This window comes from Talpa occidentalis, unplaced genomic scaffold (assembly GCF_014898055.3).
Source record: "Talpa occidentalis isolate TD23 unplaced genomic scaffold, MPIMG_talOcc4v2.1 talOcc4.8, whole genome shotgun sequence".
NCBI lineage: Eukaryota > Metazoa > Chordata > Mammalia > Eulipotyphla > Talpidae > Talpa > Talpa occidentalis.
The window spans coordinates 118565894-118589839 of NW_023605194.1; the positions used below are offsets into that span (position 1 = coordinate 118565894).

The following is a 23946-nucleotide window of genomic DNA, read 5'->3' on the forward strand; positions in this document are numbered from 1 at the left end:
CACAAACGCGTCCCGGGAGATGTAGCTCGACTAAGGACACACGGCCATTCCGTCTGCCTGAGGAGACGGGCCGGCCAGCAGGGCCAGCGGGGGCCAAGGGGCCAGTGAGGGCCCGAGGGCCAGCGCCAGGCCAGGCTGCCCGCGGACAAAGCTGCCCTCAGACAAAGCTGCCCACGGCCTGAGGGAGGAGCAGCCTGCAGCTGTGGGGTCACCGCGGACCGAGGTCAGATGCGATCCCTGGACCAGCCCCCCTACCCCTCCATTGTTGGGGGAAGGGCTGTTGTTCTAAGGCAGACTTACAGGAGCCCCAGGCCCCGCCCTCAACTTCCCGGGAACAGCTGGACCGTTTCTCAGAGTCCTTCCAGCTTCCCAGTGCGGGACGCGGCGCTCAGCTCCCTGGAGCGTGCTCTGGGCCTGCCCACAGTGCCGGGGCCCGGGGCCCCTGAGCAGCAGCACCAGCAGCCCCACCGGGACTCCACTGCCCGCCGAGATGGGAGGGGAGATGCGTCCCCCCAGAGAGGCGGAACCACCAGCGTCCTGGATGCCCCCCGGGGCAAGAGCCACAAGGCCGTGTTTGCACCGGGCGGCCCCACTCCCCGACCCCACGCGGGCACAGGTGACCCCGGCCCAACCGAGACCCTACGCTCCGGGAGGGAGCAGACCGCATCCCGACGCAACAGCGAAGGGATTAGTTTACCCAAAAAACCCGCATTCACCTTCCTCTGCCTCAGCCTCTCTGTCTGCAATACTGCAGCGTGACGGCCCCTGCTCGGGCTTCCCGTGACGGAGCAGCCACACCCGCCCGTGCTGGCCGACGGCGGAGGCTCACGGAGCTCGCCGGGACCAACCCGTCTTCACGAAAAAGCCTTTAACGATGGCAGCACTCACCAGCCCCGTGGCGGGTTCTCAAAACATTAAAACGGGACCCGGCACATGTCCCGGCAGTTCCGCCGCGCCGCCCGAAGATGCCAGCGAGGGCCCCTGCTGCTGGGCTTGCGCGGCCCGCGGGGGGCGCTCCCGGAACCCTGTGCCCAGGACAGGCGCCGAGCGGGCCGGGCCTCCCGGAGGAAAACTGCCGGCCCCCGGACAAGCGCCGCACGAGCGAAGTCAGCCAGGAGAAAGGGCGGCTCCCGCGGCCTCGCCCACACTCGGGGTCGAGAAACTACGCAACAGAACAGGCCAAGCCAGCCCAGAGCCCCGACCGCAGAGCCAGAGGGGGCCCTGGCCTTCGGGAGACAACTGTGGGCACCTTGGGGTGGGCGGGGCATGGTCCCAAACACCCCTAACTGACGCAGCCCGTCGCCTGCCGCCGCCTCCCTGAGGGCCACGACCCGAGGGCCTACCTGTGTACCCGGCTCTGCAGGCACAGCTGAAGCCGCCTGGGAAGTTGTGGCAGGTGCCGCCATGGCGGCAGGGCGCGGGCAGACACTCGTCCACGTCGCGCTCGCAGGCCTGGCCAGCGAAGCCCTCGGGGCAGCTGCAGGAGAAGCGGCCCACCAGGTTGTGGCAGGTGCCGCCGTGGTGGCAGGGTGCGGGCAGGCACTCGTCCACGTCCGTCTGGCAGCGGTCGCCCGCATAGCCCGGCGCGCAGTGGCACAGGAAGGGCGGCAGCGGCGCGTTGGCCACGAGGATGACGGGCGGGCTGGGCAGGCTGCGGAGCACGGGGCCGACGGCCAGCCTGGGCTCGCAGCGGCCGCCGTGCAGGCAGGGCCCCCGGGCGCAGGCGTCGTGGTCGGCGGCCTCCAGCCGCACTCCACTCTGCCGTAGCAGCGCGTCCCGGGCGCTCTCGAAGAAGGCGGCTGCGCCACTGGGGCGCACATACTGGCCAGGGCCACGCCGGACTGCAGCCAGCACAAAGGTCCGGTTGTCGTCCTCGTAGGCGCCGTAGAGCTGCACGGCGGTGCCCAGACCGGCCAGCTGCGCGCCCGCCACACGCAGGAAGCGCAGGTAGTGGCTGTCCAGGAAGCCGGCAACCGTGGGGACACCCAGGCGCAGCAGCACGCTGTTGTCCAGGGTGGCGTTGGAGAAGCCCGTGAAGAACACCCTCACGCTGCTGCTGACCGGCCCGTGGACGCCATCGCTGCTCCGCACCGTCAGGTCGAAGGTGCCGTCCGAGGCCCGTGGCTGCGCACTCAGGTCACAGGTGCCCCTGGGGATGCTAAAGAGGCTGGTGGCACCCGCGGTCAGCGTGCACTGGAAGACGTCCAGCACATCGGGGTCCAGCGGCTGCACCGAGCCCAGCACACCCCCGGGAAAGGTGCCGTAGAAGCTGACGAAGATCTCCACGGCCCGCGGCCGGGATGGGTTGTCGTTCTCGTCCCCGACGGCCACGTGCACGGTGCCCGTGGAGGTCATCTGGGGCACGCCTGCATCCCGTGCAGCCACCACCAGCCAGAAGTCCGCCACCTGCTCCCGGTCGATCTCCCGCGTGGTGCGCAGGACACCCGCCGCGCTCAGGCTGAAATAGCTGCTGGCTGGGCCTGGGCCCAGCAGCTGGAAGGTGAAGGGGCCCTGGTTGGGGGGCAGGTCGGGGTCGCTGCACTGCAGGGTCATCACCAGGGCACCAGGGGCCTGGTTCTCCATGACCGTCCCCTCGGTGACAGCCAGCACCGGCCCGTTGTCGTTGACGTCCTCCAGGGTGACTAGCAAGCTGGCACGGCCCGTGGCGGGGGGCACACCCGAGTCCACAGCCTGCACTGTGAGGTTGTACACAGGCAGGGTCTCGCGGTCCAGCTCCGCAGCCACCGTGACCTGGCCCGTCTGCGGGTGGACAGAAAAGGCGCCCTTCTCGTCCCCCGACCCGATCGAGTAGGAAAAGCTGCTCCAGCTGGGGACGGAGTCCGCGTCGGAGGCGCTGACGAAGGCCACATGGGTGCCCAGGGGCACGGCCTCACTGACCTGCACCCTGTAGACACTCAGGCTGAAGGTGGGCGGGTCGTTGGCGTCCAGCACGGTGATATTGACTGTGGCCTCATCCACGTCGGCGCCCCGGATGCTCCCCAGGTTCTTGGCCAGGACCCTCAGGGACACCCTCTCCTCCCGCTCTCTGTCCAGGGGCCCCGACACGGAGACCTGCCCCGTCATCTTGCTGACCTGAAAGCCCTTCTTCCTGCTGGCCCCGAATAGCAGGTAGTGGACCTCGCCGTCGGCGCCCAGGTCGCGGTCGCTGGCAAAGACCTCACCCACCACGGTGCCCTGGGGGGCGGCTTCCGAGACCTCAAAGTGGTACAGCCTGGTCACGAAGCGGGGCACGTACTCGTTGGCCCCCCGCAGCTGCACCAGCACACGGGCAAAGCTGCAGCGGTCCTCATCCGGGACGTTGAAGGCCTTCACGGTCAGGTGGTAGGTCTGCCTGGTCTCGAAGTCCAGGAAGCCCTGTGTGGTCAGCACCCCCGTGTTGGGGTTGATGACGAAGAGGTCGCTGTCGGACGCGTGCAGGGCGTAGGCGATCACAGCGTGGGGGCCCGAGTCAGCGTCCGTGGCGCGGAGGTGGACGACCGTGGTCCCGCTGGGGGCGTTCTCCAGCACAGTCGGGGTGTACTCTGCAGCCGGGAACACCGGCGAGTTGTCGTTGACGTCCAGCACGTCCACGGTCACTGTGCAGAAGCCCGTCCGGGCCACCCAGCCACCGTCGGTGGCGCTGATGGTCAGCTCGTGCCGCTGGCACCGCTCGTAATCCAGCGCCCCAGCCAGCGTCAGCAGCCCCGTGGAGGCGTTGATGGCAAAGAGGCCACGCTCGTTGCCCGAGGCGATGGCGTAGCGGATCAGGCCGTTGGTGGCCGTGTCCGGGTCACGCGCGGACACCGCCCGGATGGTGGCCCCCACGCTGTGGCTCTCGGGGACGGCAGCGCTCACGTGGCTCTGCGAGAACTCGGGGGTGTGCTGGTTCTCCTCAGTGACGGTGACGTGGACCGTGGCCTGGGAGGACAGCGGAGGCGTCCCCTTGTCCTTGGCCGTGACGGGGATCAGGAAGTCCTGGTTCAGGTCGGAGGCCAGGGAGGCGGCAACTGAGATCCAGCCCGAGCTCCGGTCCAGCCGGAACCTCCCCCGGAGGCTCTCGTCGGCCGCAACGTACTCCACCTCGGAGTTGAGGCCGAAGTCGCCGTCATCCACCGCGGCCACCTGGATCAGCCTGGTGCCGACCGGGACGGTCCTGGCCACCGGGGTGAAGTACCTGGCACGCAGGAAGCGGGGGGCGTGGTCGTTGCCGTCCACGGTGGTGACAGTGACCGTGGTCTCGCTGAGCAGGGCGGGGGCGCCACGGTCGGACGCCGTCACCACGAAGCTGTGCCGGTTGACGTTGGCGTTGCTGGTGCCGCGCACGTCCTGGTACCGCAGGGGCTGCTTGTTGAAGACCTCCCCGGTGGTGGCGTTGATGCGGAAGAACTCCGACGGCGACTTGATGAAGTAGAAGACCTGCCCGTTGGCCCCCTCGTCCGGGTCGGTGGCCGACACCCGGGTCACCAGGGCGCCCGGCGCGGCGAGCTCGGGGCAGTCGAGGTGGTAGGACGGCTGGCTGAAGCGGGGGGCGTTGTCGTTGGCGTCCACCACGAAGATGGTGACGTCCGTGCTCACCGTCCAGCCCGAGTCATGCGCGGACACGCGGACCCGGTAGCGCTCCGTGTGCTCCCTGTCCAGAGGCCTGCTGACCACGATGTCCCCGGTGCTGGGGTGGATGGAGAACGGGAGGCTGGCGTCCACCAGGGAGTACCGGCTGACGGCGTTGGCGCCCGCGTCCTCGTCGGAGGTGGTGACGCGCGTCACCGTGTGCCCAAGCGGGCAGTTCTCGGGCACGTGGGCGCTGAAGATCTGCGAGAAGCGGGGGGCGTTGTCGTTCTCGTCCAGCACGTGGATGAGCACGCTGGCCGAGGCGCTCAGGGCGGGCACGCCCTGGTCCGAGGCCCTGACGAGGAGCACGTACCGGGCCGTCCTCTCCCTGTCCAGGGGCCGCGTGCTGCGGAGCTCCCCGGTCGCGGGGTCGATGCCGAAGCTGCGCTCCTGGTTGCCGCTGACAATCTCGTAATCCAGCTGACCGTTGAGCCCGCTGTCCTCGTCCAGCGCCGAAACAGTCAGTATTTTTCGAGGCGAGAGATTTTCCAGGATTTCAGACACAAACGGGTCCTCCCTGAAGCTGGGGGCGTTGTCGTTGGCGTCCAGCACGGTCACGTCCAGCTTCTCGTAGGAGGAGAAAGGCGGGAAGCCCCCGTCTCTGGCCTCGATCCAGACCACGTACTTCTGGACCTTTTCGAAATCCAGAGCCTGGCTGACGGACACCCGCCCTGTCAGCGGGTCGATCTGGAAGGTGCCGCCGAGGTTCCCGCTGGCGATGTAGTAGGACAGGGGCCCCCCCCTGGGGGAGGAGCCGCTGACCGCCGTGAGCACGGTGCCCACGGGCTGGCTCTCCGGGAAGACGAACTCCCGCTCCTCGGCCCTGACCTTGGGGAAGTCGGCCGGGCTCGCGAACCTCACGGTCACCGTGGTGGAGTCCGTCCGGGGGGACGCGCCGCCGTCCTTCACGTGGACGGAGAACGTGACCTCAGAAGTGCCGCGGAGCGGCCCTGCGGCCATGATGGCCCCCCGCAGCGGGTCGATGTGGAACTTCTCGGCATTTCTGCCCGAGAGAGAAAAGTGCAGCTCCGCGTTGGGGCCGACGTCGGCGTCGGTGACAGTGACCGCGAAGATGAAGGCACCTGTGGGAGAGAAGAGGCCGTCGTCACCCGCGCTGATCGTGCTCAGTGTTTGGAGTTTTGGGTCTGAAAACTCATCACAATCGCCGTCAGCACAGGTGACCCGGCGAGCACACAGCTCGCACTACAGCAACGGAAACCACCGGCTCTCGAAGGACAGACTGCACCGCCCAAGGCACTCTGTGGACTCGGCATCCAAAGGCTGCTGACGCCGGGACAAGCTAGCAGTGAGGACTAAGGAGGACCGTCCACTCACTGGCCACGTCAACCTATGAGGCCCTGAGTATTCACTCTGCACCCACTGTCTGAACGCCTGGGCCTCCCGGGCAGATCTGCGGGTGCCAGGATCGGCTGAGTGAAGGGCAACGTGGCCCTGAGGTGACAGAGGCCACCCAGAGGGCCGCTCCGTCCCCGGCTTTCAGGTCACATTGGAAAACAGGAGCTGGCAGCACGACAGGCCTTGGCACAGCTGGCCGGGAGGGAGGGCTGGCCGGGAGGGAGGGCTGGCCGGGAGGGAGGGCTGGCCGGAGAGCTGGAGCTGCAGACGCAGCGTTGGGCTGAGCCTTAGAGGAGCTGCAGCTGCGCGCGGGCGGGCGCGTGAGGGCACTGGCGTGAGGGCGTCCACGCGTGTCTATGTCCATAGGGTGGTACCTGGCGGCGTGGGGGCCGGGACGTGTGTGACGTAGGGGTGGTGCTGGAACCGCGGCGGGTTGTCGTTGACGTCGGTCACCGTGACCAGCACGCTGGTAGAGCTGGACAGGGGCTGCGGGGACCCCCCGTCACTGCACACCACCACCAGCGTGTAGCTGTCTCTGGCCTCGCGGTCCAGCAGTGCGCTGGTGATGACCTGCCCCGTGGACGGGTTGATGGTGAACTGGGGGTTCCCACCCAGGATCCTGTAACTGAAGCAGAGGGCAGAGTGGGCACGGCTCCCCGCGTTTCCCCGCCGTGGTGGCGGCTGTAACTGGACACGAGGTAGGCGTGGCAGACAGACGCGGCCGGGCCGGGACCAGCCAGGTGAACATCCACTGACCGTGCGCTGGTGAGGGGCCAGGGAGCTCAGGCAGATCCTTGCAAGATTTGTGGGCTTCTTAAATCATGCGGGGGCCCCCAGATACACCCAGAAGACCCGGAGCTCTAAATTCATGAGCCTCGAAGCATAAATCAGGGTCTGGCTCGAGTGCTGCGGTCAGAGCCAGGGCCGCAAACGACATCTGCTGAACGAATCTACAAGTTATTTATCTGCGTGCGCCGCAGCGGGCCGGGAGCTCGGCCCAGAGGCCAGCACCTCCTCGGCGTCTCCACAGAGCAGCTGCGGCATTGCTGCAGGGACGCGCAGTCGGCCACTGAGGATGTGGAGGGGCTGGACAGCTCGTGGCCCTCAGACACTGGCCGGTGGGTGGGCAGCACCGAGCACCATGGGGCCCCGGGAGGGAGCAGCCATGCCTGCAGGACCACGTGGGGCAGCGAGGTCTGCAAGGTGGCGCTTTTGTGCCAACAAGCAGGTGTCCCAAGAGGTTGGGACCAACCAGGTGTCCACACAGCAGCACGTGTGTCAGCAAAGTGGACCGCAGGTGAGATGGAGCCCACGCCAGGCTCCTGCCTGGCCCGTCAGCCCTGCCCCCAGAGGGACTCTGTTAGGAGGAGGCTGGTGACCGGCCGAGCTGCTGGGGCATCATCGCAAGCCACACACACAGCCCCTGCCACCCCCTGCCCCCGTGTTCTCCGCTGGGCAAGGATCAGAGTCCCACGAGCTTCACAGGCTTAGAAAACACAAACATTGGAAAAACTTTTCATGTGGCCAGTGGAGGGTTAAGTGGCCCAAATTCTCCATCAGAGGCCAGACTCACCCCGTCCAGTGGCGGGGCAGTGAGGGCGCGGCCCTGCCCACCTGAGCCCGCTCCCCCCATGCCTCCCCCCTCAGGGCCCCAGGAAGCCTGAGCCCAGGAGCCCACGCCCTGCAGAGGCCCCTCGAATTCCTCAACCAACAGACCCTCCGGGCAGGTAAAATGCCACGAAATTGAGAAATGGAACTGAAATCGCACACCAGCTGCGTCCAGCGCGCTGGCAGGACACCTGCCTGCCTGGCCGCCGGGCGCGGGGCGGGACAGGCACTGACCTGATGATGGCGTTGGTGGCCGCGTCGGCATCCGCAGCGCTCACCAGCAGGACGTCGGTGCCGGTGGGCGCGTCCTCGGGGACGGCGGTGGCGTAGGCCCTGCTGGCGAAGGCGGGGGCGTTGTCGTTCAGGTCGGCCACCGCCACGCTGATGGTGCCGGTCCCGGTCAGCGCCGGCGACCCTGGGGGAGACCAGGACGCCGCGTGTGTGACAGGCGGGCAGGGTCAGCAGCCGAGGGGCGGGGCTGTGCCCACAGGGGCCTCCTATGCCACCCTGGGCTGCCTCAGGGCGCCCTGCCTGCTTCTTGGAGTGGAGCCTCCCAGCGCCCATGGGTGCTGAGCTGGAGGGCGCCGCTCGGTCAGACTGGGGCCGCCGGGTGGCCGCCAGGGCCGCCTGCAGAAGCGAGCCGAGGCCCAGCTGGAGCTGCACGCGCCTGCCTAGGCTGCCTCGCCGCGCTGAGCCGGCTGCCGGCGCCGTCACGTCCCGCCCGGTCCTGCTCAGCTCCGCCGCCCACGCAGAGGGATCCAGCTCCAACCCGCGGGCCAGCCCGGCCCTCGCCCCACGACGGGACCCCCTTCAGCACCATGGTCGGCGGAGACACCCCGGCCCCTGCCATGCCTGAGGACCTCGGCGGCTGGCACTGCCCCCCACCCCGCTGCTTGGCCGCCCCTTGTGCCCTTGAAGGCGGCCGCATTGTCAAGGGGCCTTCGTGTGCCAGGGACGGGGCGGCCGCTAGAACCTGGGCCGGCAGGCTGGGGTCCCGCTCCCATGTCTCCAAGGATGCCGGGCAGGGGAAGGGGTCAGCATCTACGAGGCTGAGCCAGTCGAGGCGCTGGCATCGAGGGGGCAGGGCAGGGCTGCTCCATCTGGTCCTGGATGATTTATGAGAACCAGATGCCGCCGCAAAGAAGTGGCGGAGGAGAAGGCCTGGCTGCTGGCAGTGGACAGGAGCCCGGCACAGGATGAAGATGAAAATTAAGTAGGAGGTCGAGGGCTGGTTGGTTAAGATGGCAGCGGGAGGGTGACTGGTCAGGGCGGCGGGAGGGTGGTGGGTCAGGGCCGTGGGAACCCAGAAGCCGCTCTTCTTTCTGCCCTCGGCGGCGTCTGCAAGGCTGGACGTGCCGCCTGACGCAGGCTCGAGGTCCCTGGACTCGAGGTAAAGGGACGGGCTGGCCGCTCTCAGGAGGGCTCTGCTCCGCGACTCCTGCTTATATTCGATGTTTCTGGCTGAGAATGTCCCCGCAGAGGTCATGTGAGGACACCGGTTCGGGACGCCTCGGGCTGCCCAAGCAGCTCCTGCCTCCAATGCCAGGGGGACCCGCGTGAAGGCACCCCCTGCCGTCCCACGGAAGGCCAGGGAGCCCCGGAACCCACGCCGCTGTGCAGCCCCTCCCGCCCCGCAGATCTCCGGGGGGCCCTGCTCCACCACCGTCAAGTCCCCCCAGAAGGCCCCGCCTGCGGCCGGACACACACCGCGTCCCAGTGCAGCACGCAGCCAGCACCCCAAGCCTGGGCTTCGCCCACTGAGTTGAGCCTCCCATTTCCAAGGCCGTGCCCCAAAGCACCGACCCTCGCTCCCCACCTCCCACTGCCCCCAGGGCAGGAGTTGCCAGATGGGCTGACGGGCAGCCTCCAGGCACCCCCGCCGTGGGCTGTCTGGACCCTGGACGCCCGCAGCTTCCCCACCGGCGCCTGCACGCCGGCCCCCAGGCGAGTTCCAGGCACGCCCGAAGGGAGCCGAGGCCAAGGGCACTGCTCAGGAGCCACTGCCGCCGCCCAGCAACAACTCACCTGCGTCCGTGGCTATGACCGTCAGGACGAAGTGCTCCCGCGTCTCCCGGTCCAGGCTCCGGGTCACCCGCAGCTCCCCGCTGGCCGAGAGCACGAAAGCGTCATCCTCATTCCCGCCGACCAGCAGGTAGGACAGCCGCCGCTGGCGCCCTGGTCCTCGTCCCGCGCCACCACCTGCGGGGAGGGAGCCGCTGCAGACGCGCCATGGCCGCCCGCCAGGGACACCACAGCCCGAGACGCAAGCTGCCTGCCCCCAAATGTCAGCAGGGCGCAGAGCAGGTTTAGGCAGAAATACAGGTGCGTCGGCGCCTGGCCTGGAGGCTGCACGGTCTGTGGGCCGCGGCCGGCCGGGCGGGGTCCCTCAGGCAGAGGGAAGGCGTCTGCGCCGGTGTTGCAAGATCTCACGTCTCACTTTCTCGCCACACACAGACCGGCTGTCAGAAGGAAACACGCCCACCCCAGCGCGCCCGCCTCTGTGCAGCCTGGTGGGTCGGGAGGGGTGCACTGCGAGACGCGCTGTCTTGGCAAACACGTTTGCTCCACTGGATCCACTGACCCGGGGGCCAGGGGGAGGGGACACTGCGCTCCCAACCCGGGCAGAGCTGGAGGGACGGACTGGGGAGGCCAGGCCCAGCGCCAGCGGCAGGTACTGGACAGTCACACAGAGGACAGTGCCACACAACACGAAGGAGCCAGCGCAGCATCTGAGGTTGGGGGGGGGCTGGGGGAGGAGCCAAAGGGTTAGAGAATTTAAGATGTAAGAGTGTCGTAAGAGGGAGTGCGTTTGGGTATTTTAAAACGTGATCCTGGGCCTCAGCATTCTCAAGCCATCGCCAGCCACTGAGGCCTGAGTCCATCCCCAGCCAGGGAGCTACCCACATGGCGCAGCGGACCTCTCCTGCCGCCCGCTGCTCCCCCAGCAGTGGATTTCGTCAGTCTGCCTGTTCTGCTCCCCACTCTGTCTCTGGTGATTCCTCTCACCCCTCCTGCATCTCTGGCCTGCACCCCAGCTCTCATATGCGTAAGTAAATAAAATAAATCTTTAAAAAATAAATTAAAAAGACCCTTCAATGAAGTGCACCGGGCACCCGGGGCGCACCTGGCTTGCTGGCTAGTGTGTCACTGACGGGAGGGGAGGCCCATTCACTGGACGCTGAGATCAGCCAGAGGGACCGGCCCAGGAGAGGGGCAGAGCACTGACCTGGAGCACCATGCTGGGCAGTGCCGCCAGGTTCTCGGGGACGGTCACCGAGTACGGGGACAGCTCAAAGGCCGGCGCGCAGTCATTCACGTCCAGCAGACGCACGCGGACAGCACACGTGTCCATGCGGGGGGCGCTGCCCCGGTCCACCGCCTGCACCGTCAGCATGTAGGCGGGGGTCTTCTCCCGGTCCAGGGGCCTGGCGACGGTGACCGCACCTGTGACCGAGTCGATGCGGAAAGGCTGGCCAGCGCCCGCATCCACCAGGCTGTACCGCACCTGCCCGTTGGTGCCCTCATCCGCGTCCACGGCGACCACCTGCACGATGTCTGTGCCCGGGAGCGTGTCCTCGGGGATCTCCACCTCGTAGGTGGCCTGAGCGAAGGCTGGGCTGTTGTCATTGATGTCCAGCACCACCACTACCACCTCCGAGGAGGCGGACAGGGCCGGCTGGCCCTTGTCTGTGGCCACCACCGTGAGCGTGTAATTGGACACCTGCTCCCGGTCCAGCTCCCCCGTGAGCCTCACGGCGCCGTCGATGGTCCCCACGCTGAAGCTGCTGGCCGCGGAGCTCTGCAGTGTGTACTCAATGTAGCTGTTGGGGCCGCTGTCGGGGTCCACAGCCTCCGCCTTGAAGACCACAGTACCCACAGGTGTGTTTTCTGGGACGTAGGTCAGTTTCGGGGACAGAAACACAGGCGGGTTGTCGTTGATGTCCAGCAGGATGATGGAGACCTGGGTGCTGCTGGTGAAGCGGGGGGCGGGCGGCGCAGCCAGGTCGTGCACCTGCACCACCAGGTTGTAGAAGGACTGGCTCTCGCGGTCCAGCACCTGCAGGGTCCTCAGCTCACCCCGCTCGTCCACGGTGAACTGGCCCAGGCTGTCCCCCGAGGCGATGCTGTACGCCAGCTGGGCGTTGACGCCTGCAACACAGGAGCAAGGCCGCGGTCAGACGCGCCCTCCTCCCGCCATCTCAGCTCCCAACAACCGGGACGGGCCTCGTGCCTCTAGGTATTGCTACGGGGTTGATTCGAGTGTAACAAAGCTAATTAAAAGCACTGCCCGATTTATTAATATTCTAAGTTAAAGGAAACAGTTGTGTTTTCACGACACCAGGATTTCCTCCTTAGGCTGTCGGAGAAGAAAGCCGAGCTGCTCGTCAGAAGGGCTCAAGACGGCTGATTGTCGTCAGCGGGGCCATCGCTGTGACATCAGCTCGGCTTGGGTCACCGTCGGCCGTGACTTGTTCGCTCGCGGGGGGCAGGCTGCGGGAAGCGACTCGGCCCCCCTCCCGTGCTGACCCCGGCCATGCCCGCTGAGTGCTGGAGGGCCGAGGGCTGCCCGCTGCGGGATAGGGGCCACCCTTGGCCTGCAGTTTCCTCACTGCTGTTGCCTGAGCTATTGCTCTCTCCAAACTCCACACACCTTGACAGCAGGAGGCCGGACACGCCAAGCCCGCGCTGGCGGCAGAGCGAGCGCTGCAAAGCATCCGACCCGGACGCGGCACCTCAGTGGACCCCCACATCGGTGACTCGGTGCGGGGGGTGGGGGGGCGCTTTGTGCACGGCACACGCGTAATTCTTTTCCTGTTCACTTTCGATCTGACACGATGTGAACAACCTGCTGAGGAGTCGGTCCCACCCCACTGGCCGTGGGCTGGGCGCTGAGACGTCACCCAGGAGAGCCGAGAGCCGGCTCCCCTGCGCAGCTCCTGCGGCACCTATGCCCAGGCTTGCCCCACAGGGCACGGCGCGGACGCCGGCCGCTCCGGGAGTGACGGAGGCCAACACCGGCGGCAGAGAAAGGCAATAAACTCCCTGATGCATGACACCGGTCACAGGCGCCCAGCCACGGACGCGTTTCTTGTCAGAAGCAATAAAACCTTTTTAATTCCTATTAAGCATCCGGCCAACGACTTTTGCGAAAATAACTCTTTCAGATTTTACGATACACACGTGATGTGCTCTGCAGGTATCCTCTGAGGAAACGTCAGCAGTAAAATCAGACACAAAACCTGCGAGTGCCGACGTGCTCGTTCGCACGCAGCTGGCATTTTCCTGTCTTCCCGGGAACGTGTCACTTTGTTAATTTTAAAAAAATGATCATAAATCCTCATTTCGGAACACGATTGCAGAGACTTCTAATAAAAGTGATGTAGCGAGTGGGTCAGCTATTGCTTCAGTAAATGGCATAAAAGTGAAAAACAGACACACAATAAAAATAGAAATAAAAATCAGAGTTCCTGCCCCAGAAAGGGGGTCACGTCACCTGTCCTGTCTGCGTCCCCAGTTCATGCCGGAGGCGCTGGGCGCCGGGGCAGGCCACTGTCAGAGCAGACACGCTGCAGCTCGGCCTCTGGCCAGTGGACCCCATGGGCGACGAGAGCCCCTGGTGTCCTGACCCACCCAGGAGACGGAACATTCGCTCCCCGCCTCGTTCCTGAGACGGCTCTTCCTGGCACCTCTGGCCCTTGGGCGCTCTCTCTCGCCCCCTCCCGCAGCTCATCAGGCTCCTTCCAAGTCCCGGCTGCGCCCCGCTCCCCCTCCCCGCCCTGGGCTGCCTGCCTGTGTCCACGCCACGCTCTTTCCCTGGGGCTGACGGTCGGGCAGGGCCCACGTCTGCAGCTGACCAGAGACAGGTGCCTGTGCTGGCAGGGAGTGTCCAGGGCAGACAGGCACCGAGCATCAGGCCCTAATATCGGCAGCAAGGTAAGAAAATTAATTGCTCCATTTTAAATAATAAATAACAATAAGCCACGATAGAGAGTTTGTAACTAAAGCTCAGCCCTGAGCAGCCACGGCACGGGGGAGCAGCGCTGGGCGACGCTGGGAAGGCGGGGCCCGGCCCGTGTTAATGTTCTGCACTTCCTGGGGCTAAATTCACCAGAGAACCCCGGTTTCCTTCTCCTACCCTTCGAGGGATAAATCTGGACAACACAATTATTGAGAAAAAGTTAAGAAAACATCTGGATAAAAATAACAGTAACACCAACAAGCAGAGGCAGACTCGGTTCTGTGAGGACAAACAATCCTCGCAGCACGGGTGGCGTCAAGGCCGCGCAAAAGCCCCTCAGGTGGGCCGCGCCAGCCACGCGGGCTCCTGAGGGGGTGTGGAGACTTCGCTTTCCTCTCGCGTGGGAACTGGATCCTTTCTAGGTTAAAATAATCTGTGGGAACATTGTAATTCACCCGACAAAATTCTCAAACGCTCAACGCCTGCCCCCCACATTGAGGGGCCGAGAAGCACATCCACAGTCACAACGCCCTGACGCCCAGCCTGTCTGTCTGCAGCGCTGTCACCTGCCCGTCCCCGCCCCTCACCCGCCCCTCACCCGCCCCTCACCGCCCCTCACCCGCCCCTCACCGCCCCACACCCGCCCGTCCCCGCCCCTCACCCGCCCCTCACCCGCCCCTCACCCGCCCCTCACCCGCCCCTCACCGCCCCTCACCCGCCCCTCACCCGCCCCTCACCGCCCCTCACCCCCCCTCACCCCCTCACTCGCCCCCTCACCCGCCCCTCCCCTCACTCCCGCCCCTCACCCGCCCCTCACCGCCCCTCACCCGCCCCTCACCCACCCGTCACCCTCCGTCACCCGCCCGTCACCACCCGTCACCGCCCGTCACCGCCCGTCACCCGCCCGCAGCCGCACCCGCGCGACCGTCGCACCAGACCCACGCACCGTCGTCCGCGTCGGAGACGTCGAGGGCGAGCACGACGGCGCCCGCGGGCTGCCCCTCCACCACCGACGCGCTGTAGGCGCCCTGGCCGAACGCGGGCGCGTGGTCGTTCACGTCCAGGACGTTGAAGTAGGCCCTGGCGCCCGAGGCCTGCCCGCCGCCGTCCTGCGCGCGCACGGCCAGCACGTACAGCTGCCGCGCCTCGTAGTCCAGCGCGCGCGTCAGGTTGAAGACGCCGGTGACCGGGTTGAGGAAGAAGAGCCCGTCCTCGTCGTCCTCGCTCACCGCGTAGGTGACCTCGCCGTTCGCCCCCGCGTCGGCGTCCGTGGCCAGGACGGCGGCCACCAGGGACCCTGGGGACGCGAGGCGGGCGTCGGCCGGCGCGGGGGGGCGGGGGCAGGGAAGCGGGGATGGCGGGGCGCCCCGGCACGGGAGGGTGCTGTGACCGGCCCCCCAGCTCCCTCCCCACCCCCTCCCGGTCCCTTCCCTGCCCCCTCCCAGCCCCAGCCCCCCAACCCCCAGCCCCCACCTCCTCAGCCCCTCCCCACCCCCCCGACCCTCCCACCGCCCCCCGCCCGGCCCCGGCCTGGGGGGGTCGCGCGGGCACTGGCGGGGCTGGGGACGAGGTGGGGCGGGGGGGGGGACCGGGACGGGGGAGGGATGGCCGGCCGGCGGGGCTGGGGGCGGGGGGGCGGGCCGGGACGGGGTGGGGGGGCAGCCAGCCGGCGGGCGGGCGGGGGGCCCGGAGCCGGCCCGCGGCCCTACCCGGCGCGGTGTCCTCGGGCAGGTCGAAGGCGTAGTGGGGCCGCGAGAAGCGCGGCGCGTGGTCGTTGCGGTCGCGCACGGTGATGGCCACGCGCAGGTCCGAGGCCTGCAGCCCGTCGTCCGCGCGCACGAGCAGCGAGTAGCGCGCGCGGCGCTCGCGGTCCAGCCGCCGCGTGGCCAGCAGGTCGCCGGACTCGGGGTCGATGCGGAAGCTGTCGTCCGCCGCGCTCACGATGGCGTAGGTGACCAGCGCGTTGGCGCCCTGCGGGGGCGGTGGCGGCGGGACGCCCGCCGGCCCGCCCCGCGCCCCCGCGCCCCGCGCCCCGCGCCCCGGGAGAGGGAGGCGGCCGGCCTGGCCCCCCTGCTCTGGCCGAGCCGTGCTCAGCGGGGCGGCCGAGCGGCCTGTTTTTCTTTGCTTAATACCCAAAATATGCAGCCTCAGCCCAGCACAAGACACGAAGATCGTGTTTCAGCTCCGGCCCCTGGAAATCACGCCGGTTAAAAGCACCCCTCGCCCGCGGAACCGCAGAGACAAGCGCGGAAAGAATTCCGAAAGTAAATAGCCCTAAATGGCACATGCATTCTACAACCCTGAGTACATTTTCAAAAATGAGCGTGGACTCTCCGAGGAGGCGGGTCTCCCGCCCCCCCCAGCACAGTCATCCTGTTTACAAAGGGAAGCCGGAGACGGCCGCGTCCGCGTCCCGGGAGATGCTATCTCGCCGGCCACATGTTCCCAATGAGACTGACGTGAAGGTCACACGTGCGAGCGCTGCGGGCCGAGCGCTCCCGAGGGCCGGCCCACCAGCCGGGGCGGGCGGCTGCGACAGGACCTTCATGTCCACACACGCACCTGCGTGGCCATCGTCCTGGCTCGGAAGCCCCTCGGCCCGGTCACCTAACTCTGTCCACCTCTCAGAGCAGTCCCGGACGCGGGGCCTGCGCGCTGACCCCCGGGTGGGAAGGGGGCGCTGCTCTCGCTGCCGACAGGCGCGCGCAGGGGGTGGCCGCCCCGGGGAGACCCTGCGCTCCCCACACACAACAGGTCAGCCAGTGACCTCAGACAGCAGAGCCAGCACACGAGCAGGGCGGGGCCAGGCCAGGGCCCCGGGACAACTTCCTTATAGACGCTCTAGATTCAGCTGAGAGGTGAAGGCGCCAAGCACACGCAGTAAAGGTTTATCTAACGCGCTGATGTGAATTTATTGTAAGTCACTAACAAGGGCCAATAACTCTGAATTCCATTCCAGGAATCCTTGCGCCTGGCTTAGGGCCAAAGAAATGTTGGTTCCTCATGTCAGGAGCTGAAATAGTCAGTGGTCGTTAAAATGCTACTAAAACATGTGCGAGAAAACGCGTTCGGGAAGGAAGGCGACCTCGTGAACTTGGTCTGCAGCACGCAGCAGCCAGAGCAGCTCCCGAGCGGCCGCTCCCGCAGCAGAAAGCACCCCCAGTGCCGCCCCGCTCGGGGCTCCCCGTCGCTGCCCCTCACACCAGACACCCCGCCGCTGTCACCCTCTGTCTGCCCAGGATGTCGGGCGGCGACACCGCAGACGCGCGTGGGCTTGGCTCGGCAGAGGCTCGGGCGTCCACTCCGCCCATGCTCTGGACGCATCCACCCGCCAGCCCCACGTGCATGCTGGACTGAGACCTGAGGGGGATTTGACTTCGCTGCAAAAGCTGAAGAGCCACAGGCATGTGGGCAGCAGCCCTAAGAGGCCACCCGGGCCCCTGGCCGCCGGGTGGGGACAGCGCCCTCTGGCCTGTCCCAAGGCCAAGCGTGATGCTGGCTCATGGCCGGCGGGCGAGGCAGGCGGGGGTCTGAGAGCGTTCAGCACTGTTCCAGACAAACTCAGACAGTTGCTCCCTTGGCTCCCAGTGCCTTGGCCCCCAGAAGACTTCCCGAGAAGAGTCCCTGCGGGTGGGGGCGGCCTGCAGGACACCGGCTCTGCTGCGCACCCTGCAGCCCCAGGGTCCCGCACCCTCCCCAGCCGCGCTGTGCGTGTGAGCATCTCCCAGAGGATGCGCGCGGGCAGGGCAGCATGTCCGCACGCCAGACAGGCGGGGAGGGCGCCGGAGGCAGGCGCCGGCCCTGACCTGCCTCCCCTTGAACAGCAGGAATGGGGACGAGCAGGAGAGCACAGGGGCCGGGCGCGGGGTGGGGGCCTGGTGCGGGCAGCCCTCTCGGCCGCGCGTGCTCGCCTGTGCTCGGGGCCGCCTCCCACCGAACGCCTTTCCCTCCCAACACGCCCCTCACCCCGGCCCCTGCTCCCTGCGAGCCACCCAGGTGGACGAGGGAGGTGAGGCCCCCCGGAGCCTGGCCAGTGACATCCGTGTCCCCCGCGGGTGTTTGTCTGTCTGCGCTAGTGTGCTCGCGTCATTTTGCCGAGTGAGGTCTCCGCATCTCGGCCATCGACAACGCCTGGTAAGAAAACGAGCATCTGCGGAGGCACAACTGAGCCGGCCGTGAGCCCTGCAGGCGGAGGGGCAGGAAGCCAGCCCGGGCTCCCCCCGGGGGGATCGTGGATTCTCAGTCACACCCGCTGCGCTGGCAGCAGGCGGACGGCGCGGCTCCGCTCACAGCAGACGTGACGAGGGCGCCGGTCTCGCGCCGGTCTCTGCGGGAAAGTTCCCTCACTGGCACATCTGAAAAGCCGGCCACCTCCCTGATAATTGCGCGAAATATGCGTGCTGTTACTGAGTGACGTGTTTGTCTTACCAGTAGATTGAGGCGGCGTCCAGATGTGTAAGGTGACTAAAAAATTTTAGATTTTATAACATTTGCTTTTTTAACTTACAAATAAAATTAAGATCAACCCTTGGCTGCTGTAATATATCATAGCGGAGTCGTAAAGCATAAAAATAGGGGTAAGGCTGTAGGATTTTTTCGCTGTTTGAGACATTAACTTGGCTCAGAAATCCAAGATGGAGCCAGCGGTAACTGAGCCGTGACTTGCGGATGTAAACAAAACGGCCTCTGCTAGCCTCTCCCTCGGCCTCCGCACAGCAGACTTCGAGAAGTTACGTTCCTTGGGAAAGCGCGGCCCTCAGCCCCCGTTCCTGGCTTGAGAGCCGTCAGCCTGGGGGAGCGGCGCTACCGCCTGAGTGCGAGCGGCCGCAGGGCCTCGGGACAGAACTACCTCGTCAGCGTCCACCGCCGTCAGCTGCACGATCTTGGCGCCGTCCCCGATGTCTTCCTCCACCGAGAGGTCCAGCAAGTCCGTAGGGAACACGGGTGGGTTGTCGTTGATGTCCTGGAGGGTGATTTCTACCTGCAGGAGGAGAAGGAACGGCCAGCGGCAGTGAGCGCCCTCAGGCCGCACGGCACCCGTGGGAGCGCAGCAGCCAGCGCCCGCGAGGCCAGCGGCAGACACGGGCAGCGGCCGGCCGAGAAGCGCGGGGAGCCCTGCGCGGCTGTGGAGGACGGGCCCGCGTGGCGCCCGGCGTGGATGGAGCTGGTGGGGGGAGCTACAGGAAATGGGTCAGAAGGAGAGAGACAATACCTGCTGATTTCACGTCTACGTGAACCACGGAGAAACAAAGGAACAGGTGAAACCCGTTTCATGAACTCCTAGGCCACCCAGACAGCAGCGGACATCCCGGCGGAGGCGCAAAGCACAGGGAGACACAAAATCCAAGGAAGCTCATATGGCTAATTGCGAATGGCCGCCCTGAGTTCACACCAGGCAAGGTCGGCGGGCCAAGGTCACGGTCGGTGGGCCAAGGTCACGTGGACCCGGGTTCTCAGCACCGCCCGCCACGCGAGCCGCGTCCCCTGACACAGCCAGGCCAGCGACCACGTCTCCTGGCGGGTCTGCTTGCTGGGCCAACAATGAAGTCCACATTTTTCCAAAGAAACCCTCTTACCCACTCTCCCCTTTACGGTCAGGTCTCGACTCAGGGGGTTAGGAAACGCGCACGTCTGCCCCCCTGCCGCGCCCGCCCCATCAGCGCTTCTCAGCGCGCTGCGGGGAGCCCCACCACTGGTCGTGTCTCGCTGGAGAACGAGCGTGGGGCAGGACAGCCGCGCAGTCTGAGCAGCGACCCCGCGCCACGCGTCTCTGAATCAGGCGCTAAGACGGGTCTGTAGGAGCCACTAAAAAAGCCACCGCATCCCCCGCGCTGGCCATCCTCTCCGAGCCTGGGTGAGAGGCATGGGGAGGGGCTGGACGGGGCGTGGGGGGAGCGGCTCCCGCCCCGGGGGCCCACGAGGGGTCCTGGCCCGGAACAGGGAAACGGCTGTGCTGGTCACTGGGCCACGGCGGTCAGCAGAGGCCGTGGTAGGCGGGATGTGACAGCAGGGGTGTGGCACGCAGGCGCGGTGCCAAGGGCACCGGCACCCTGATGCCTGGATTCTGCAGGCGCGTCGGCACCCGTGACCCCTGACCTGCCCTCGGCCGCTGGCCCGCGTAGGGTCCAGTTGATTCCATCGCAGCCCACGCGGGTCTGCCATCCACCCCAGAGTCTCACCCACGGCCACACCTGCTTGGGCGAAGGTTTGGTAGAGTTTGCTTTGAAATGTTACCTCGAACACAGGAGCCCGACCCTGACAGTCCAGAGGGGAGACCTGGAGGCCAGGGCCAGGGCACTGCCATTTACAGGGCTCCCTTCTGCACAAATGACGTCACTCTTGCGACTACCACAGATGCTGTCAGTAGTTTGTGGAAAACCCTGAGGCCCCACGGGTCCGCCGCAGGCCGCCTCAGCTGAAAAGCACCTGTGGAAAATGTTTCATTCTTTCAAAACATGAACCCCAATGACCTAAGTTGTTGGTGCTAGTTTTGTGTCTTAAGGTGTCACACATCTTTGTATCTAAATTTGTCGCATTTAAATATTCATTTTGCAGAAGCCCAAGTCACCATTTGTATTCAGAAGTTTCCTGTCAGGAGCTGCCAGTAAACACACCAGGACAACCCAGGCTTCATCCTGCATCCAGGACCCCCTCCCTGCGGCCGCCCTGCCCCCCGGGCCCTGCCCGCACAGGCATTTTCTTTCCCCTCTTTCTATATAATAAACCCACCCTCTGGGATCTGACCAGAGTTTCTGCCTTGTGGGGAAACTCTCTGTTGCTGCTAAAAAGGGACCCCCACACCCCAACACCGGCCCGCTGAAGCCCAAACTCAGCTGCACAAGCGGTGGCTGAGGGGAGGCAGCACAGATGGGGTGACATCAGCCTGGGGTCGTGTCCCCTCTGCTCACATGTGCCTTTGGGGCTTATTTTTAAATTGCCAAGTAGTAAATCCGAGCACAGTGAGGCGGCCAGCAGCGGGCAGGCGGGCGGCGGAGGGCTGAGGCCGCGCTCACCCTGCACGTCACGGCGTCCGGAGAGCCGAGCGCCCGCCTCAGGCGAGGCTGCGCCCGGGAACTCATCCAGTTACACCCACCACGGGCGCCGTGGCAGCCACGACCTAGGACCCTCCTGAAATTCACGGCCTGCCCGCGGGCCGCCGGTGCTTCTGAAGGGCAAGGATGGAGACGCGCGTCTTTCTGTGGGGGCTCGGGGCGGACAGCACGCAGAGGTCTGAGCTTGGCGTCCGCACGGGGATCTACTAAGACGTTTCCAAGGGACCTGGAAGGTGCCCGGCCGAGGCCTTTATTCCGCAGAGAAAGCCCGGGAAGGCGGAGACCGCGCTCCCCAGTGGCCACTTCCTTTGACCTTGAAAAGGGAAGCCCCGCCCTTCCCACCCCAGCCCTGTGGGGCTCCCCTGACCTGGGGGGCTGGTGCTGGCCCAAGGCCGGGTGGACACCTGAGCCCCAGGGGCAGGGGCGCCTGACCAGATGGGGCGCCACTGGCAGAGCTCGAGCTCCTCCCCCACAGCCCAGCGGCTCCTGTGCTCCGCGGCCTCTGCCTGCCAGCCCCAGGGGCCGACTGGGGGCCCGGGGCCTGACCCCACAGAAAGTGGGTCATCGTGAGGCCAGCGGGGGGTTCGGTCCAACAACCAGCCACCCCGGCCCCTCTGGTGGAAGAGCTGACTCCTCTTCCCATCTCGGGCTGGGAGCTGGGTGGGGCACAGGAAGGCAGAGCCCCTCCGCGCCCTCTCCCTGGAGGACGGCCACCCGGCCCGCGGCTCAGGCCCTCCCTGGGGCTCTGCTTCTCTCCCTAGGGGGCAGCCGCGGGAATTCTTCTGCCCTGAGTCTGGGCGAAACACCCTCCCTCCAGGGCACCCCATCCTGTGGCCACCACGATCTGCTGTGGGCTCTGGTGACTCACACGCCAGCTATGAGGGGCCCCGCGGGCGCTGCTCCCCGGGGCCTCCCTGCCCAGTGGCGTTGGGCGGCTCCGGACGGGGGCGGCTCGGGTGCCTGCCCCCCCCCCCAGAGGACCAGCGGCTGCGCGCGGCAGCGAGGGAGTCCTGTCGGCCTGTGCTGGGTGAAACTCATCTTCAAGAAAATGGGAGCATCAAACCCTCGGGGAACCTCCAGTGCCCCACAGAAGACCTGGTGCTAGGCCTGAGCCCCGGGGGCGGGCCGGAGCCGGAGCCAGCAGGCCAGGCCGGGACACTTGCCCTGTGGGCGCTGCGGGCACCGGGCCCAGCACAGCTTTCCTTCAGAACAAGGAAAACTGAAAAATCGTGCGTTTACTGGAAGGCGAACATCAGGACGTCTCTCACGTACCAAGCAACACTTTGCCACGTTGTTCCACAGACAACACTTCAGGGAGGGGGGCTGCAAGAGAGCCGAGGACACGGCGCCTACCTTGGGAGGCAGAACCCCCCCCTGCGGGGAGTTTCGTCACTCGGGAGAGAAGGCGGCCTGTGCACTTGGGACTTGCTTTTAGTTCGTTTTTAAAAGCAAAGTAAAAACAAGTGAGCTTTAAAGCAGGACATACTCAGATCCGAGGCCCATGCACGGAGCGGAGACCACTCTCCTCCCCAGCCAGAGCGGCCCCACGCCCATCACCCAGACTGCCCGGCGGTCCGTGCGGCGGCCGGACCCCAAGGCCGCCCACAGGGGGGGCAGCGCCGGCGGGCGGGCGGGCGGGCAGGCGGGAGCCGGCACGGGCAAGACACAGTTAACGCCTCTTGAAGCCGACGCCGTCCCGACTGGCTGGAAACGCAGTGATAGAATGAAAAGCCAGTTTTGTTGTGCTTTCAGTGCTGTTCAAGTTAGAACCAAATAAGGATTTCTTTTAAGGCGAAGGCAATCATGTGCAGCCACTTCAACTTTTCCTGAAATCAATACTGCATAATTTCTGCCTCTCCACAGACTCGTAAGGACGCCCAGCAGTAAACGCGGGATACGAGATCAAGCGGAAATACGTGTGGCTGCGCATGGAACTCGTGAACATTTTCAGGGTTTTCCGCAACAAACCCCGGAAAGCGGTGGGGACCGGGCGGTGCTGGACGCTGGGCGTGAGGAGAGGGCACGGGGCGGCCACCCTCCAGACACAGCCCCCGCGTTCTCCGCTTGTCGTGCCTGAGAGGACACCAGGTTGTGTAACGCACGTCCAGGAAAGGGCTGGGCTGGCGCGGGGGAGGCCGTGAGGTGAGCCCGATGCCTCCTACAGGGTCCCCACTCCGTTGACAACAGGCAAAGGGACAACACCGGGGTGCGGGACGGTGCTCAGCCTCCCCCCCACCCTCATGAACGTGCCAGGACGCCCTCCCCTGCCCCCAGACTTGGGAGAGCGGGTGGCACCCCGGGCGCCAGCCCAGCCGGTCCCACCCAGTTTCTGAACGGAGGGAATGTGGGACAGCTCGAAGGGGACAAGGCCGGACTGGCCAGCGCCTGTCCCTGTGAGACCGCGCTGGACGCTGCTGAGCTGGAGTCTCCTCTGCCCTGTCACGCCTTTGCACATCAGTCTCCACCCTGTGGGGATGTCTGTTGCTCCCCAGGGGACAGCCCTCCCGCGCCAGGCGGGCGCCCCTCCACTGGCTACCAGTGTGCTCAGCCTTAGGCTCTTTTCACCTTAAAACTGTAACAATTTCACCTTAAAACTGTAACAATTGGGTAGGAAGCATCACCCAAAATTTATGCTTTTAGGGTGCGGCCGTTTAGTTATCACTAAAATGCGACCTTAATGCTCTGAGACGCCGCCTGACCACACCGCTGGCAAACCGCGGCGCCCTGGGGGTCCTGGGGGCTGCGTCCCTTGGCCAGGATGGCAGAAGCGCGGGGGCTGGGAGCCGGCACCCGGCTGGACAGCGGGCAGCGGCCCAGTCCCCCGCTGAGCACCCCAGCCACACACGAGGACAGGCCCAGCTACCCGCCCTCGCCCCGTCCAGGAACACCTTCCAGGGCCAGGGCCTGCCATCAGGGCAGCCGCCTCGCCTGGAGGTCTGACCCACTCACCTGTCCACCTCCTTTTGCACGAAGCCCCCTCGGGGGTGGGGCAGCAGCTCCCGCGTGCAAAGGTCCGTCTCCTGCCCGCGGCCCACGTCCTCTTTCCCCGGCAGAGCAGGGGGAGTCCGGCGGGCCAGGCTGGGCGCTGCGGACACACTGACAGCGACTGGACTTGCGGGAGGGACTGGCCCGCGCGGGCAGCGGCCGGCACGTCTTTCCAGGCCGCCTCTGCGGGCAGAGTTGCCCCCGCTCCCCGAAAACCCCAGCCGGTGAGACTCTGGGCCGCGAGCCCGGGCCAGCTGCTGTCACTGCCCTGGACCCTGCCCGCTGCACCTGCCGCCCAGCGCCTGGGCCAGCTGCCAGGCGTGTTCCTTTGAGCGGGAAAGAGAGAGGAGCCAGAGACACACGGAAGCCACAGGTTAA

General features: G+C 66.2%; 1 protein-coding gene across 1 annotated transcript in view; it reads right to left on the bottom strand.

Moving 5' to 3' along the window:
• The window catches only part of FAT4 (FAT atypical cadherin 4), a 65314-nt gene that overhangs the window by 11851 nt on the left and 29517 nt on the right, over positions 1–23946 (bottom strand). Inside the window, 9 exon segments of the mRNA XM_037497784.1 lie at positions 1344–5690; positions 6339–6589; positions 7807–7987; positions 9598–9738; positions 9741–9771; positions 10799–11721; positions 14478–14828; positions 15241–15502; positions 18381–18512. Coding sequence (XP_037353681.1) covers positions 1344–5690; positions 6339–6589; positions 7807–7987; positions 9598–9738; positions 9741–9771; positions 10799–11721; positions 14478–14828; positions 15241–15502; positions 18381–18512 — 6619 coding nt within the window.